Below are 18,963 nucleotides of genomic sequence, written 5' to 3' on the forward strand. Positions count from 1 at the left end.
GGCACATTTTCTATGAATACATAACATTTACCACTAATAAGTAATGCAAGTATGACATTTAAAGCTATACGGATGTTAGAGATATTTAACATAGTTGCACCTGTCAAAATTTTTAAAGAAATCTAAATATTTCGAAAACTATCAATTTTCCTGGTATGGCTGTGGTAAGAGAAGTTATTCAAAATAACTCCCAGAATCGATAAATGATATAAAAAATGGGGTATTCCATTTAAAATAACGAAGAAGACGTCATATCCGACGAAACCGGAAGTACCGCACACTTGAAATTATTTCACTCAAAAATAATGAACTGAACAGATAGCTGTCGAAATTTTAAATTTCTATTGTAACTGGAAGTTTAAAAACTTTTAATGAATCGGATAAAATTTATTGGCGGCGTTTTTCTACCATAAATCTTTATTTCTTGATATTTGACTGAATATACCATAAACCAACGACCATCTTTAATAATAAACTTATACAGGTACGGTTAAAAGTAATTTGTAAAAGATGTACTCAATTTTCTGAGCTGATTTAAAAAAAAAACATTCCAAACCAAGATTATGTTTTTTTTATAAAGTGTACTATTACAAGATGATAAAGAAAATAATTGTATTTTTAAAAGTCTAATATAATATTTTTGTTTCAGCGTTCCGTAAATGCAGCCTAATAGACCTCCACAATGGTTTAGTGATGAAATAGTGTTAGTGATAGTGACTATAAGTGACTAATCGGAGTTATATTGATTGCCGTGATCAACTCAGTGACTAAATTCGTTGATATCCGTTGATAGGTGAGTTAAGCCAGGGACGAGAATCTCTAGAAATATCCGGTAATTTACGTTATCGTTGTATTCCTCGAGTGATGAGGCGCTAATAGGTTTCTTGGAAGAGAAGATCTAGGTTTGATTCCACCGGGATATCAAATGGGTTGAATCTTTTGAGAAATCAATAATTGTAGACTCACCAATTTCGCGTTTCGCGAGTGATTGTGCCAGGTTATGGTCGGGATTCTTCGAGGGAGTCAGACACGTTGGTTGGAGTTCAATGATAAGCGTAAACTTTCTTTTTGCATATTATAAATTTGTGGAGTATACCAAATTTTGAAATCTTTGTAATTTCATCGTTTGTGTTTAATTCCACAAATAAAAGCGGATCTTATTTGTGGAAGGGCGAAACGGGCGGTGACTATGAGACGCCTTCATTATAGTCATCCTTCTCTATCGCATGGATTTATATGTCTTACTTTATCGCTCTCACGTAACGGCAGATGGACCATCGCTACTTTCCGAACCTGTAGTTTTATGCAAATTGAGCTTTAAAAATTTTCGTTAACGATAGAAGAATTTACAAGTTACGTAATATTTATTAGACAATAAAAGTTTCTAATTGATTACCATTGATATTTATTTGAATTTATACCTATAATATACAGTAATGTCAATACATGTCAATGTTTACAACAAATACTGATTTCAAACAGCTGCAGAACCTATTGATTTACCTTATTACCACGAATCCGGTGTCAGAATTGAGCTATCACATCACAGGAATTTCCTAACCTCAAAAAACAGGTCAAAAATAGCAAAAATTCACGAAAAAGTGCTAGGAAAAATACAAAGAAAATTTTTTTCTATATTCAAATATTCATTTATATGGTTAAGACCCCGTTGAATGTGAATCCGCTGTCAGAATTGATGGTTCTTTTTCTAACCTCAAAAAAAAAACGGGTCAAATATCACGAATTTTCAAAAAATAACTGATTCGCGCCAAATTTGGTAGACGGGGGTTTTCGGGGTAGCTGATCACGGATCCGAGGTCAATTTTGCAAAATTCAATATGGCGAATCCAAGATGGCCGACCAAATTTTCAAAAAATAACACATTCGATGCAAGGGGCTTTTCGGCGTCACTGATCATGAATCCCAGATCAGATTTACGAAATTAGTTTTTAAAAATTTAATCAATTACCTATGTATTTTATTACTTGAAATTAGGCAGAAAACCCGTGAATAGATTCTTGCAAAAAAAAAGAACAAGATATAGCCGAAAAAAAAGAAGGTAAAAACATGATAGGGTACTCAGGTTATAAAGTAAACCATATAAATGAACATTTGAAATATAGAAAACAATTTTTGTATTTTTCCTAGCACGTTTTCACGAATATTTGCTATTTTTTACCTGTTTTTTGAGGTTAGGAAATTCCTGTGATGTGATAGCTCAATTCTGACGGCGGATTAGTGTTCAGGAGGCAAAAATACTTCGGATAACATATGTTGCATGAAAAGTACAAATAACTTTTTTTGTGTGGCTGTGTTATTACTCGTATTAGAGTTCATTCGGCCTATATCAGTTGACATTAAAGATGTGTTTCTATTTCACTGTTTGCTACTTTGGCGCTGTGTGATCTGTGGCCGCTGTTCTGCAGTTAACACTGGAGCAGGTTGTTCCGCCGCAACAAAAGAACAGGTTTATATTTCGGGGCGTTTGCTGCAGTTTACTAACGTCAGCAACACCGGTGTGCCGAAGGTCCCTTCCTCTGTTTTTTTTTTTACATTTACTAACAGATACTGGGGCTGCCGATCATGGCCCAGGGCACATAATTTAGTAATACGTCCCTGGCTACTTCTCTTGTAGTAAAATCATCCAGTTCGAAAGAAATGCACGCACGGGGATGAATTTTCAAACAATTATTTACAAGGTATATTTAAAAATTAGTTATTTTTTTTAATAAAGCTATTAATTTAACAAAAGCAATTAAACATTAAGATAGTAAATAGACACAGTTACTTTCAGTAATTTTGTGTTGGGAGAGTATGTAACTTCTCACGTCTCGAATACCATGAAAAAAAGAATTAAACGGAAAGGCAAAGAAAGCCATCAAAAGAGACCATTCTAGTTCGTTTATTCTCTCGCGTAGATGGCGCTTTGAATCATAGAATGCGTATTTATCGCAATATATAAGCGTGTTCTTTTACGATCTCTGATGCTGTACGAGGTGCTCGGAATATAATGAGAGTGGTATTACTATAAGGTTATATAATTAAGCGGAATATTGTAATCAGAATCAAAAGATTTAAAAATTACAAATATACAGGGTGTTTTCCTTAATAAAAACAAAAGTTTCGTTTATATCTCGGAAACACAACATTCAATTGCTTGTTTGATGTAACAAACTTTTGTCTCTGCAACGTAGAAAGGTAAAAAGGATAAAGGGGGTAGCATGTTACGTGGTTGACCCCGTATATAGATATTCTCAGTAAAATGTTTGTTATATTTAAAAACTATATCATTCTGGGCTGGCACGCATCCGTTTCCGTTTTCAGCCGAAAAGGAAATAAATGTAAATAAATTTGCACCGCCCATCCCGTAAAAATCCGGGGAGAGACAGAGATGGGCGAATCATATCTGCTGCAAAGCGCGCGGCAGGGCGACACTACATCATGTGCATGTTTACTCGCACACTCTCATTGAGAGCTAACGCCGTAAAGCATTGTCCTATTAGCAACTGGGCGGAAGTGATAACAACCACTTTATTATCCAGATAGTACCGCTTGTAATTTACACTGCACTAACTCAACATCAGAGCAGAAATGGGAGCCGCATGTCCCCGTTCTTCCGGACCACGGTGTCCTAGATAGCCCGGTGGTGCGGGCCCTTTGCAATCAAACCTACGTTGTACGTTAAATGTGGTGATATTCTTAGAAAGGTAATATGAATAAGAGAAATAAGAAACTAAAGAAAAACCATAACGGGAAAAACTGTTGTTTTAAAAGTATTTATATATGCTCTCATGAATACTTTAGTCGAATTAGAGTTTGAACGTAAAAAAAATATTAGTAGATATTTTATTGCACTTCATAATGGGAAAGGGTGTAGAATTATAATATCAAAAAAGTACTCGAAAGAAGTGACGTTAAGTTGGCAAATTGCAAATAAGTTGCAAAATTACGAGTTTTTCGCTTTTTTTTTTACTGCCCATGGAAATCTAGACGACATATTCGGAAAATTAGTTATTTTATGTTAATGATATTAATTTCGTAGAACTTGCAAAACAGCGTTATAAACAAATTATTCCACAGTCAGGCAAAAGCCGCTCGGGAATTCGCTCTTTTTGCATTAAATTTCTTAGTTTTACGGTAATTTAAAAAAGAGAAAACACCTACGTCTCTGTTCCCAAAAGAATTTTTTTTTTATAACGTTAATTGTTAATTAACTATTGGTCGTATCGGACCAGGATTTTAGAGACAATTAAGGAAAGGGTTAAACTTTTATTTTCAAATTATTATTATTATTATTATTATTATTATTATTACTATTATTATTATTATTACTATNATAGGAGAAGGAGTGCAGAGCGCGCGCATGCGCGTGAGCGCCGCTCTCGTCGCGCGCGGAATTTTTGACTTGAACATTTCAAATTGGGGTCGGTCTCTATATCTCGGGAACCGCTTCATCAATTTTGATTTTTTTTATTTTAGGTATTCCGTCTAGACGAACAATGCCGTTATAAAATGTCCGTATTAATCCGTCGCAAATTAAACATTAAATACATATTTATACATTAAAAATATTCATATAAATTCTACTTCTGACTGAATACTACGTTTTTTCTCAAATTTCCTTTTTCTTTGCTTTATTGAAAGAATTTAATAAGGACAATAACAAAAATACAAAGCAATAATAATTATATTTATAAAAATTATTATTCAAATCTATACTTTTTTGGCAGAAATGAATTCATCACTATCGTCTTCGTCTTGTATGAAATTTGCTTCTTCAAAAATGCTTTCTGTAAATTCTTGAGTATCATCTGACAGTTTCTCGATTATTGGTTTCTCTACTTTTCCACGTGATTGGCCATGGCAATTTTTTTAAAAATTGTTTCCTGCAGTTACATTTTTGATATTATCATTCTACACTCCATTCCCCGTTATAAAGTGCAATAAAATGTCTACTAATAATTTTTTAAATTTTCAGGTTTTGTGATATAATTCGACTGGAGTAGAAATCTTGTATCTTGTTTAATTAGTTATATTATTTCCTAATTAATTATAACAGATTGTTGATTTCCAGACATATATTATTCTCTTTTCCATTTTTCCAATTATCGGTGTAAGTAGTAGTAAGGCAACTTTTAAGTATTTGCTGAACTGTCATTTATATATATATAAAAAGAATTATTGATTTTAGAAGAAATGAATGATACGTTGAAGATTCTAGCGATAATTGTTTCGAATAAAATTTTGCTTAAATAAAGGCATCTATCCCCTATTTACCATATGCTTTGTCGTTTTTTATAGCTCGTCTTAGAAAAAGCTGTGCATATCTTAAAATGTTAAGAGTTATAACAGCATATGTTATTATTAGTCTGTAATGATGTGCCGCATATTACAACTTTTGGTTGGCTGGATCTATTTATGACCATGGAAAGGTGATTTGGGTGATTTTCAAAGAACTGTAACTTGAATGGAAATAATAGAAGGAATTTTCTAGATTTTGGATCTGGAGTTTAAAATTTTTTAGCTTCAGCGGTTTCTTAGTAATCATAAGAAAACCAACAAAAAATTGTTTCTAAATTTTTGCTTGTCTTTAAATAATTTCTTTTTTTTGGTACTTAATTTCATCATAAAGTTTTTTTTTACACAACTTAATTCCCTTCAATTTGAGCTATTCCGGAGCTCTGTACGATGGTTTCTTGCTGAGTTAACGCCGATCAAAGCAAAAAAGTAATTTTTGACTTTGGCAATCAATTGAAATACCTAATGATTGTTAAAAAAAATTTTTTCGAAATGAAAATGTTGGTTGAAAAAAGGTAAATAATTGCATAACTTGGCAAAACTTTGCAAATAATGAATAAACTAAGGATATCGACTGTAACTTTTCAACCTCAAAGTTTCCTAAAGAAACCCTGATTACTTCAAAACGCTGTGATTATTTTTTTAGTGCCCGGAATGTTTAAATTTGTTGTCTTTGCTAAAAATCAATGTAACGAGTAATTTTTCACTTTTTATTCATTTTTTTAAGACGAAAATTATTCAAAAATTGAATTTTCTGTACATTCAAAATGACTTTTTCGCTTTGATCGACAATAACTCGGCGAAAAATCATCGTACAGGGCTCCGGAGTCGCTCAAAATGAAGGGAATTAAATTATCTAAAAGAGCTTTGTGGTAAAATTACCAAAAAAAAATATGAAAGTCCGTAGACTTTTCTAAACACAAACAAACAATTTTTTTTCGTTGGTTTTCTTAGGATTATTCAAAAACCATTTACGCTAAAAAAATTTAAACTCCAGATTTGAAAACTAGAAACTTGAAGCTTCGATTTCCTTTTTTTATTCTCCTAATATACGACCATTTTCCTCCAAGTAACAGCTCTTCGAAAATCACCCAAGAATTTTGGACTTTTTTTAATATATTTTAATTTTTGTGACTAGTTTATGTCTGCAATGGTATAGTTGTTACGATCTCAATTGGAACCACATAAAAACATTTAACTCATAAATTCTACGGAATCCATAGCCGTCCAGAAAAATTTAGCCCTGTCTCGTCTAGATACTTATACTATATTCCGAACTATACATGTTGTAAAATATCTAAAGATTTATAATTATAATCAGGATAATCGCTTAATTTATCTCCAATCATGTTTAATGTAGGAACTTTATTTTCCTTATCCATATTATAAATTGTGCGCCGCATTACATCTGGTAAAATAGTCAATTTTCTTTAATTTTGTATTTTTCCGTTTCCTCTTTGTACCGTGATCAATCCTTCTTTAAAAACATAAATTGGCATTTTTTGGATATCTTAGTTAATTCGTTAATCCGTCTCCTAACATTTTTTATCGCATTGTTCACTATTTTCAATTTTCAAACATTCATATATATATTTAATATAATACGTTGACTTTCTACGTCTTTGTTTCGATACTTTCGACAAAAACCGGTTCCACTATTTGGGGATTTTCCCGAGTTATTTCGTTATCCTCCGCTTCAAAGAGTCTCCAGAGAGCCACGCTAGATTACTAGATAATTACATATAACATTTATTTTAATAACTTACCCTTTACTGGTTACGATATGAACAAATAATAATATCAACTAATAAATAATAAGACGTACTATACCAACAAAATACCCCGCCAAGCAATGCTCTGCACGGCACTGGCAAAGCGGCAAAGCTAAGTGAACCCGTGTACCATACAAAAAAATTATTTATGACCTAGTGGACCAATACAGGTTTGCTTCGATGACCAGAGCGCCGCAGTCAATTCTACATCAGGCGGACTAGTTTACCAATACCGGACTCGCCGAATTGCTATTCGAGTATAAATTACGAGACACATCGTGGTCAAAGCATAAGAAGAAATTTCAGGAGAAGTGCAAACGGTCCTGTGCTTTAAAATTTACAGGTTCCAATTGATATCGCAACAACTATATCACTACTGACATACGATCGATGTTTAGTTTAATTTAGTGATAAATCAAATTCAAATAAGTATGCTCCGCTCTGTACAAGATCCAGCGGAAAAAATAAAACAGTAAAGAGTATTCGCTTCCCTTTTAACGGTGTCATCCGCGGAATAAACAAAATTAATAGTCGCAATAAACTTTATTAAATTTCCGTACAGCTTACATAGGTACGCTGCGCAAATAAGAAAAGGACCTATCTGTTTGAGAATTTATAGTTCCGAGAGTAACCAGGAAATTCATAGAACGGACGGAGGCACGGTGAATACGAAGTAATCAATTTTGAATTTATATTTTTATTATCTGAGCGCGATGAATCGCGGTTTATGAAGAAAAGAAAATAAGTCGTAACCTGGAGAAATACAGTCGGCAATTCTCTAGGCACATATAGTGCTTCGAAGGCGACCAGGGGCGTACTTGAAAATATCGACCGGGCAAATATTAATTCAAATAACTATATATATGATGAAATTATATACAAATATTGTTTACTGAGGCAATTTGTTGTGAGGCTCAGTTTACGTTATCTTTATTAGTGATAATATTGCCCAAAATTTTTTCTATAGTTTGTTTTGAAATAGTAATAAGTTTTTCTTAATATCCATGGAAATTATATTAATATTCCATATTCGTTTAATCTCAAATGCAGGAAGTCAGATTTAATTAAAAATCAATAAATAAAATTTGAAATCAGTCGGAGTATTATTGTGTTAGTGGCAGTATGACCCAATTGATCAACGGTACATCTTGCACAGTTTGAATTTAAGCTGAATCCGATCTTGATCCGAACGTTTACGAAGTTCAACGGAGGCTAGCCTCCGCTATGCAGGTCATATGAATCTAGAGTAGCGAAGCCACAGTAAATCGAACTGTATGGCCTTTATGACAAATTTTTAGAAAGGTGTGGTGTTTGATGTATCTTTGATAGATGTTTGTGAATTGTCCTTCTGCAGTTTAAGTATATAACCTTAAAAAGTTATTCATTTCAGTGCTAAATGACGACAGTGTAGTTTTGTGTTTTCATTTTCAAGTTTTGTGTGTGATTTTATAAAAAAAGCTTGTATCCGAATCAATAAAGTGTTGTTATGGTTAGAGCCTACTTTTTGTCAAGAGGAAACGATGCTCTTGCAAGAAGACATAAGATCGATTATCACCAAGGACAAGTAAGTACCGAAAAAGAAAATGTTTGTAAGAATGTTTGAACATTTAAACATTATTGTAGCTTTGAACTTCAATAAGCTAATGTTGGATGGGAACAAACTCGGATATTGAAAAATTTTGAACTAGAAATTTTGAAGCCTCAAATAGGATCCTAGTAACAGTGCTCGAAGATTAGCCAAAAGATTACAAGTATGTCATATGCTGTAAAAATCAGGAAAGCAGATTATTTACTTATTTTTGGGTATTTCGTTTATTGACGTGAAAATTTGTTGTTTAATAAAATTTGCCTTTTAATCGCGTTTCCTTTAAATTATAAAATTTGACAACAATGCACGCTCCGTTGCATGAGGTTCGCATAAGCTTGTCCAGCGGCAAAACTTGGAAATTACTAAAAAAAAAGAGTTTCTCAAAGACAAAGGTAGCTCCGTATAAATATGACCCGCATTCAAAATACACCCTGTATATATGCATTATCTGTGTTGATGAGAGTAAGTGGTCAGAAATGATACGAAACGCTTCGATATCCTGAGTTTCGACTTTATTTGGTCTGACCCCAGTCCGACGAAAGCCAATGCGCGCTTTGGCCGTAATCCAAAGAATCGGGGGATTTTGATGTGTGACATTGGGGGCCCGCTTTGTGCCCCGGAGTCCGGCAATAAATGTCGTGGCCTGGATGAAAAGTTTCTCCGTAGCCGGCAAGTTTTACAAGTTATGCGGTGGAGATCGATGTTTCGTCATCCGGAGCCTATCGAGGCGATCCCACATTCACCTTCTCGCCGCTTTCAAGGAAATTTCGGAATGGAACCGACGACGGAATATGGAGCTGGAGATGAGATGGTAGAGTTATAATAGCGAGAAATTCCGGTACTGGTTTATGTGGAGGATACGCTGTATCATTTTAAGCCAAAAAAACTTGTATAATCTATAAAAATATAAACTACAGCTTCCTTATGATATTTGTAATAGAAAACTCATACGAAAAAGTTCTATCTTCGCGGTTTTTTTTGTAAATTAAAGTTCATTTATTCAACAAAAATGAAGGCCGACCCTGTGTTACTTATTAAAAACTTTGGAAATGTTCTTATGCGACCCGAGATGCAACCTTATAATTTAAGTCGGTATAATCTAACACTAGTAACACTAAAAGAAGGTTAGGTTACATTGTCAAAAAATTTGTGCAGTCAACTGATTTTGTATTTGTATTGAATTCATNCTCAAAGACAAAGGTAGCTCCGTATAAATATGACCCGCATTCAAAATACACCCTGTATATATGCATTATCTGTGTTGATGAGAGTAAGTGGTTAGAAATGATACGAAACGCTTCGATATCCTGAGTTTCGACTTTATTTGGTCTGACCCCAGTCCGACGAAAGCCAATGCGCGCTTTGGCCGTAATCCAAAGAATCGGGAGATTTTGATGTGTGACATTGGGGGCCCGCTTTGTGCCCCGGAGTCCGGCAATAAATGTCGTGGCCTGGATGAAAAGTTTCTCCGTAGCCGGCAAGTTTTACAAGTTATGCGGTGGAGATCGATGTTTCGTCATCCGGAGCCTATCGAGGCGAACCCACATTCACCTTCTCGCCGCTTTCAAGGAAATTTCGGAATGGAACCGACGACGGAATATGGAGCTGGAGATGAGATGGTAGAGTTATAATAGCGAGAAATTCCGGTACTGGTTTATGTGGAGGATACGCTGTATCATTTTAAGCCAAAAAAACTTGTATAATCTATAAAAATATAAACTACAGCTTCCTTATGATATTTGTAATAGAAAACTCATACGAAAAAGTTCTATCTTCGCGGTTTTTTTTGTAAATTAAAGTTCATTTATTCAACAAAAATGAAGGCCGACCCTGTGTTACTTATTAAAAACTTTGGAAATGTTCTTATGCGACCCGAGATGCAACCTTATAATTTAAGTCGGTATAATCTAACACCAGTAAAACTAAAAAAAGGTTAGGTTACATTGTCAAAAAATTTGTGCAGTCAACTGATTTTGTATTTGTATTGAATTCATTATTCACTTAATTATTAAATATTAAGCATCGTCAGTCGACCCATCAGTGTTAAAAAGTGAAAGATTCCAGACAAAACTTTTTATTTTGTAGTTCCATGGTAGTGACTAGTGACAGTAATTTTTATAAAGATGTACAAAATAAGAATAGCTTGCCGATTACATTAAAAACGAGATTCTTATTTCTTACTTTGCTTAATTTTTTAGTTTGTGTACAAACTAGTTTTACAATGAACCGAGAACACAATGCATTTACTAATTTCCGAACGTATCGATATGGTGTTAGTGTATGGTGCAGCCGGAGAAAATGCGCTCGCGGCCACTAGAGGTCTGTTCTAACAAGAGTCAGGGATTGGTTCCGAACCGTTCGAAATGTTTGGCTAGCTAAGTTCTAAATGTGTCTTCAGTGAATATATCGCAAGAATTAGTTGGATGCACATTTCTGACGGTTCGGAACCAATCCCTGACTCTTGTTGGAACAGATCTTAGGTTGTACCGGAAACGATGGCTACAACGTCACCCCCCATGTGAAAATATATACAATCATACAGTGCCTTCAGTGGCTGCGTGATACGGGAAGTGTTATACCTCGAGGAGGACGTGATCAGCAAGTGAACCTTAATGTTGAAGATATAGTGTTGGGGGAACCTCATCTCGTACCGTATATCGCATCATAACAATAAACAGCTGTGATTACTAATAAATAACTGTCTATTAGGTCGAGATAATATTGACAAAGATAGTCAATTAATTCTAATTTGGTTGCGACAGAGGAAGAGGAAAAGTAAGTTATCTTCAGATTTCTTTGTAACTCACATTTCCACCCCCGATCAAGTCACTTTGATGGTAGAAATGTGTTATATCTTCTTCAATTTTTCTTAAGGTCAGTTTGTCTTCTCCGTATCAAAGGTCGTTGCAGCAAAAATAGGGGGCTAACTTTGTAAGTCGCTTCTGTCCCACTCCTGAGCGAACAAGTCACTTCCACTGATGGTAGAAATGTGTTAGTACACCTTGTTTGACTATTCCTGCAGATATTTGTCTTACTCCTGCGGAGAATCGGTTTAAGAATTATTATTTCATGTCTAATTTTTTTATTTTACCTATTTAAAATAATTATATACTGTGTTTTTAGCGGAAGTAGTTATATTTGTTTAATTATGATACATTCAACTATTTTTAAGAAATAGAGGCTTACATGTGGGGATGCATTTTTAAAATTTTATAGCGTTAGTCATATAGACTTTGGAATATCAGATAATTTGTAACGAGCGTTCAAATAAAAACGTGGTCAAGTTGGTTCTGAAAATTTGGACGTAGGGCGTAGCGTATAGCAAATGAACTTAAACGTCATGTGTCAAAGCACTATATCGCCGCTATCAATTTGAATATTTTCGTTTTAAAAAGCGTTTAAAATGGTGTTTTCTCAAGAACAAAAAGTGTTTATCATAGAGTCCTACTTTAGAAATGGACGCAAGATTGATGGAATATGGAAGTATTCTATTGAGGAATGTTTCATAGAATTTCAAAATCAATTTCCCGGCGTTGTTGAGTACAAAATTTTTCAAAGTGCAGTTAACGTTGTGTTAATGTTTTTCGTGAAACGGGCAGTGTAACAAGAAAAGAAGGAAGCGGCCGACCTAAAAAGCGGACTGAAGAATTAAAAGAAAATGTCCAACAAATAATGGAAAATGCACCAAGAACTTCTGTACTTACGTGTTTTATCACAAACGGTGGGTGTATCAGTCGGTACCTGCCACACAGTGTTAGAAAAAGATTTGCGTTTGTTCTCCTATCGTTTAACTTGTCAGCAAGAACTTCATGAAGTTGATTTTCCGCGACGGGCTGTATTTTGTGAATGGTTTTTAAACAACTACGGTGAACTTCATAATATCACCTTTTTTTCTGATGAAGCCTGGTTTCATTTAAGTGGTTACGTAAACTCACAGAATATGAGAATGTGGTCTTCTGAAAAACCAGATAACTTTTTTGTCGAGGGCCCTCTACACGCTCAAAAAATTGGAGTTTGGTGTGCTCTCAATCGAAGGAAGATTTATGGACCTATTTTTTTTAATGGTACTCTTACTGCGCAAAGGTATAGAGAAGAAATTATCGCTCCTTTTGTTAACCAGCTGGAAGAAAACGAAATTACAAACTTTTACTTTCAACAAGATGGCGCAAGGGCACATACGGCAGGCGAGACGATGAATATGTTGAGGGAAGTTTTTCAAAATCGACTAATAAGTCTCACATGAATTTCCACCGAGGTCATGTGATATTACGCCGTGTGATTTCTTTTTGTGGCCTTACCTTAAAAACACTATATTTTAACTGCCTATTCCTGATTTAAACCATCTGCAGGCTCGACTTATAGACAAGATTCGTGAAATTAACAATACCCCGAGCATCTTAGAAAATGTCTTTAATTCATTGAGGAACAGGTGTGAAAAGTGCTTGGAACAAGGAGGGGGACACTTTCCGCAGCTCCTTTAATTGTTTGATATTGTTATCACGATTATTCTTTAAAATGAAGTTATATAGTCATTAACGTTATTGAAACTGACAGCTGCTATACATCTCGTTGAGAAATGAGGTTAAGTTGGTCGCTATAAGCTACACCCTACGTCCAATGTGTCAGAGCCAACTTCGACCACGTTTTTATTTGAACGCTCGTTATAAAATAAGTGCTTTCTTATTGAACAAGTAAAGTAACATTATATTATAAATACAACATAATACAAGAAATATTCAGGGTGTTGGGAAACAAATGCGTCATATACAGGTAGTTTTCTCGAATAATAATAATCGATTTAAATCAAATTTCCTTAGTACAGTTGCTTTGCTTAAACGCTTACGGAGATTCTAATACTCATGTTATTTTAACTTTCTTAAGATAACTCCATCACTTTAAGACATTTTGATAAATTTTGGTATAGGAGTCAAAGATAATAAACATACCTTGGGACATGATTTTTTTTTAGTGTGTTAGTAACAATTTTGAAGATACCCATTTAATTAAATAGTCACCAAATTTATCGTAAAAATGTGTACTTGTATCGTTTTTAAAAAAATTAGTTTAAATTTTCTACTGTCGTTGTCAATTACGAACAGCTGACTTTTGGAAAATATTCTTGCCTAATTAAATTGAATCTTTTTGCTAAATTTGTAGCTATATTAAATATTCAAATGTCAACTCCTAATGAAATATAGCCTTTTGAATGTAGCTCCACCAAACAACATTAAATATTAATATTTCACCCTATAGGAATTGACTTTAGAAGTGAATTTTGATTTAAATCGTAAGGATCGTAAACAAGGGTAAAAATTTAGCAAAACGTAAAATTTAAATTCAACTGTAACATCGACAAATGTTCTGTCTTCCGTAATTGATAATTGTAGAAGAAAATTGAAATGTTTTTTCTCTGGTAACAAAGTAAGTATAACTTTTTTATAACAAATAACAAAGTATCTACCAACCAAAAATATGGCAAAGAAAGAAAGTATTGTTAGCCTCTACTGTGCTTTTTTTCCTCCAAGGAAACTACCCTCGAATGACCTATACGTTTCCGGACATGTACTAGTAAACGTAGGGGTTATAAAGTTTATTATTTAAATCAAACTCAATCAAGCGCTTCGCTTTAGACGAGGGTCTTGCAAATTCGATTAAACAAACTGTCCATTTTTCGATATTCCGTTTATGTATGTATTCCGCAATATCGATTAGCAGCCCTTGTCCCCACCATTAACAAATCCCCAATGTTGTCCATCAGGTCCACCACGAACAGAGCCAACGTGTCGTCTTTGCAGTAAGGATCGGGTAGAGCGACTTCGTTCCAAAAAATTTTCTGTCTGCCTTTCACCAAAGTGCTGGGCATGTTGCATTTGTCCGCTACCGCTTTGAAAAGCAGCGCTCGTTCGCAGTGGAAGCCAATCCTCAGGTATCCAATGGGTATTAAGTTGGTACCTAGTTTATATCTCAACGCTTTTCTGTGTTGTTTGAAAATGTTCATTTTCTCCTCTTTGGTACAGCCTTTTTTTGGTCCGCACAGTAAGGAATCGACGAAATCCGCGAGGAGTTTGAATTTCTGCTTTATGGAATTAACCTCCTCGAAGTACTTACCGATGTGATAGATATACCTCGGTAGATAAATGTCTGATGAGAGTCTTCCGTAGTTAATTTGACAGGTGTCCGTAAACACTTTGGATATGGTCGTCACCAAGCTCCAGTCGGACGTTGAGGATCCACCCAACAATTCAGTGGTTACTGAATGTGCGTCTAAATTATTTATAACTTCAAACGTGTAGTCCACGACGTAAATTGTGTAGAATGTGGATACCTGAGTGGCTTCCAAAATTTCCAAAAAAGGAAAAGGACCCTTCCACTGTCCATCAATCAAGTAGAATTTGTTTGGAATTTTGTCTGTAATATCTAACCTGCGATTTTCGAAGAACTTCATGGGAAGGTGAAAATTATACATGTGTTTGAGAATATATTTGGCGAAAGGAAGCTTTGCGTAGACAGGAGTTTCTCTTAAGACTCGAACTAGGTTATTGTGTAGGAAGCTGTTCACCATTGTCTCGTGTATAAGACAACTGTGAATGAAGAGGAAAACGTTTCTCAGCAAATGCACGTTTTTCGAGGTCTGTACGGCCCCCACAAAAATTTGTGTGCCGTTCGCTGACATAAAGTGATGTCTGAAGTTAGCCCAACCAATGAAATTGATCAGTATTTCGCTTACAAACGCAGCGATCTTAGCAGTCGACGTCTGAAATAGATGCAATAGTTTTCCAACGAAATGTACGTCTATTATCTCTTGTTGATATAAAGGATGCACAGCCATTTTGTACAATATTTCGAGTATCGCCAAGATGCTTTCTTCTTTTGTGGCGATACCTCTCCTAAAGTAATTTAGAAGCACCTTATGACCTCCATATGCGTGTAGCATGCCTATGGTCTTTAGGTTCCTTCTGCTGAAGTCTAGAAGTGTTTTCATTGCTACTTCGTTACCAGGATCTTCTTCGTCCTTTCGAAGCAGCATCACACACAACTCCTTCAAGACAATAGGGGTGAGCATTCTCTCGACGCAATATCTATGCGTGGACATATTGGACATGGCTTCGCAGGTCTTGTTCAATATATGTTTCTCCGTACTTCTCAGACAGTACATGATTGATTCTTCCACAGACAAATCGAACAGGATTTGCCTTCTAGAGGGCAATCTGGTTAACTGCTCCAATATCACGATGCTCGGATACAGATAGTCGACATTGCAGGACTTGACCCAATGGCAGAACTTTAAGAACTCTACCGTTTCTATGAAGTAGTTGGAAGTTTCTTCGGATTTCATACAGTCACATATTATATCGAAAGCGATTTCGTGAAATACTTGTTTTTCGGGGTTCATCACCACCTCCAACATGTTCTCAATCAGTTTGGCTTCCCTAAACATTTTTTGGAACACGTCCAAGGAGTAGTCGGTCAGTTTGTGGATTACCTCATATGATAAAAAAGCTATTTTCTTTTCAGAGTTCTCCAAATGCATTAGTAAAATGGAAATATCGAAATTATACATCTCGGGTAGAATTCCTAGGGCGGCCGGAGCATTCAAAAGCTTCAAGAACAATTCTACAGTCCCTTCAAGTAACAGCACATCCTTTGTTTTTTGAATGGTATCAAGTATGGGGTTGATCAAGTCTATTTTAAATATAAGACAGACAATTCTGCCGGATTCCGCTAGTTTGGATAGAATCGAGACGCAGAATTGTCTGACCAAAGGATCGGTGTGCGATATATACATGTTAGATATTTTCAAAATTTTATCGTCGTGTATATCTTGGTCCATGTCCGCCATGATATCATCAACAGTAAGTAGAATTCCCAGAAGTCTCAGGACTAACCTCAGTATGCATATGTTTCTATTAAAGAGATTTAGCAACTTTTGCAATAAGGTGCGCTGTTGGAGAAAATTTAAATCTTTCATCTGGGTATCCACATACTTTGACAAATGTAGTAAAGCTTCTAAAACTATATCATCCTCCACGCTCTCCAGTATAGCGATGGAGGAGTCAACCGCCTTGACTACGTAAGGCTTTTCCTTGATATCGCTCTTCTGCGTGGTGTCCAGTTTGGCCGTTTTGCTTTTACCTTTCTTTCCCAATTTGGTTAAAGGCTGCTGTGCCATGTTTTACTATTGCTTATTTTACTCGGTGACACTATGAAATCTGGGTGACATCTAATACGTCAACTCGTCATAACTAATGAGATGGAAATGGCTTTTTAATACTTCTTTGAAAACACCTTATAGACTAGGATGTATCTGTTTTGGTTTGGGTGAATCGTATATCCACGGATATTTTTGGCTTTTTGGCTTTCAAATATCAATAGAAATGAAAATTTTTCTATGCGCATAAAAAAAACGTGGGCTTAACTTTTGGCGGCACAATACGTTAAAAAAAATCGAAACATGTCATATTTTTCTTCCTATTTAATTATATATCTTTTCAATAGTTGATTTTAGGCGAAAATGGAAGAGGAAAAAAATGTTTGTAATTAATTTTTTTTACAAAATATGACTAGTTACAAATCGAATGAATCATGATTATTATTGTAAAAATCGAAAAAATCGCCAAAAATGGGGTTAAAAAACATTACTTTTTAGGGAATTTTTTGGGGGTCTTTAAATTTAAATACCCAATTGGGTAGACTTGGCTCAAGAAAAGTTCATGTTATGTAGAATCATCACACCAAATTTCATTTTGCAATACAGATTTTGAAAAAAAATTTGGAAATTTTCAAAATTTTGCACAGCAAAAACCAAGGCCCTTAGATACTTGAAAATTTAATCCCATATAGAAGGTCTCTCAAGCTTTCAAACGATTTTTGAAAATTTCGAATCAATTAGGAGAAATCTGGCGCTAGTTTAAACATTGGTCAAGTTTTTGTACTTATAAGCAATTAGAATAACTTTGTGAATATTCAATCAAATCAAATTTTTGAAAGCAGGTTTTAAAAGTTATTCGCTTCTTTAAAAAAAAATAGATCGATTGGTCAATTAGTTACGTAGTTATAGCCTATCAAAGTTAATCGTCATTTACTTTAAATGTACAGGGACATCCGGGCTAATTTTTCGAAAAATACCTTTGGTATTCCGAGTTATTACCAGGTTATTATTATGCAAACGAGAAATTTAAGAAAATTGTACCGGTGGTGGTGTTGAGGGAAGCAGAGAGCGCGGCCACTTCGGCCTGCTCAAAATTGAATTCAAAAATTTTTAATATCTCAGTTTCTAGAGGTCCGATTTTGATGATTTTTTTAAATCGATGTCTCGCGATTTAAAAAAAAAAACAATTAGCGTATTTTCTACCTATCTGGCCTATCTTCTAGCCTATCGTTAATAATTATTGGTCTTTCAAGAGTCCGATAATTATTTATCTTTAAACTTCCTTTAATTATCAACTTTTTTTATTGAATCAAAGGTAAGTGCATAAACATATACTGTTTATCAAAGATCAAAAATAAATTTATTTAAATATTCTAAAATTGTTTAAACAACAATTATTTTCAAAATATGTCGAAAATTAGTAATTAATTAATTAATTATCTAATTAATTATTAATTTAATTATCATTTCTTTTGTGATTAAATTATAATTCAATATTATTTATTTTTTAAAATATAAGCAAATGAGAAATTAACTCATTATTTTACAAAAATACAAGAATTATAGTACAAAAATTCGACTAATGTTTAAACAAGCGCCAGAGCTCTCCTAATTGACGGATTCGAATTTTTCAAAAAGCCCTTCTATATGCGATTAAATTTTCAAGTATCTAAGTGCATTGGTTTTTGCTGTGCAAAATTTTGAAAATTTGCAAATTATTTTTCAAAATCTAGATTGCAAAATTATTATGCAAAATCTATCGAACCGATTTTGATGAAATTTGGTGTGATGATTCTACATAACATGAAGTTTTCTTGAGTCAAGTATAAAGGTACTACACCCAATTTAAATACCCCACAAAAATTCCCTAAAAAGTAATGTTTTTTAACCCCATTTTTGTCGATTTTTTCAATTTTTACAATAATAATCATGATTCATTCGATTTGTAAGGTAACTAGTTATATTTTGTAAAATGTAATTACATTTTTTTTCCTCTTCCGTTTTCGCCTAAAATCAACTCTTGAAAAGATACATAATTAGATAAGAAGAAAAATATGACATTTTTCGAATATTTTTAACATGCGCATAGAAAAAATTTAATTTCTAGTGATATTTTAAAGCCAAAAAGCCAAAAATCTCCGTGGATATACGATTCA

General features: G+C 34.3%; 1 protein-coding gene across 1 annotated transcript; it reads right to left on the reverse strand.

Moving 5' to 3' along the window:
• Positions 1 to 14,341: 14,341 nt before the first annotated feature.
• Positions 14,342 to 16,828, reverse strand: LOC108903477. Its single transcript, XM_018705684.1, has one exon. The coding sequence runs from the start codon at positions 16,826 to 16,828 to the stop codon at positions 14,342 to 14,344; it is 2,487 nt and encodes an 828-aa protein (XP_018561200.1).
• Positions 16,829 to 18,963: the final 2,135 nt, after the last annotated feature.

Source organism: Anoplophora glabripennis, unplaced genomic scaffold (assembly GCF_000390285.2).
Source record: "Anoplophora glabripennis isolate ALB-LARVAE unplaced genomic scaffold, Agla_2.0 scaffold10, whole genome shotgun sequence".
In the NCBI taxonomy this organism is placed as follows: Eukaryota; Metazoa; Arthropoda; class Insecta; order Coleoptera; family Cerambycidae; genus Anoplophora; species Anoplophora glabripennis.

What these genes read in the sequence shown, in the direction of transcription:
- LOC108903477 (XM_018705684.1), bottom strand. Translation starts at nt 16,828, where the DNA reads ATGGCACAGCAGCCTTTAACCAAATTGGGAAAGAAAGGTAAAAGCAAA.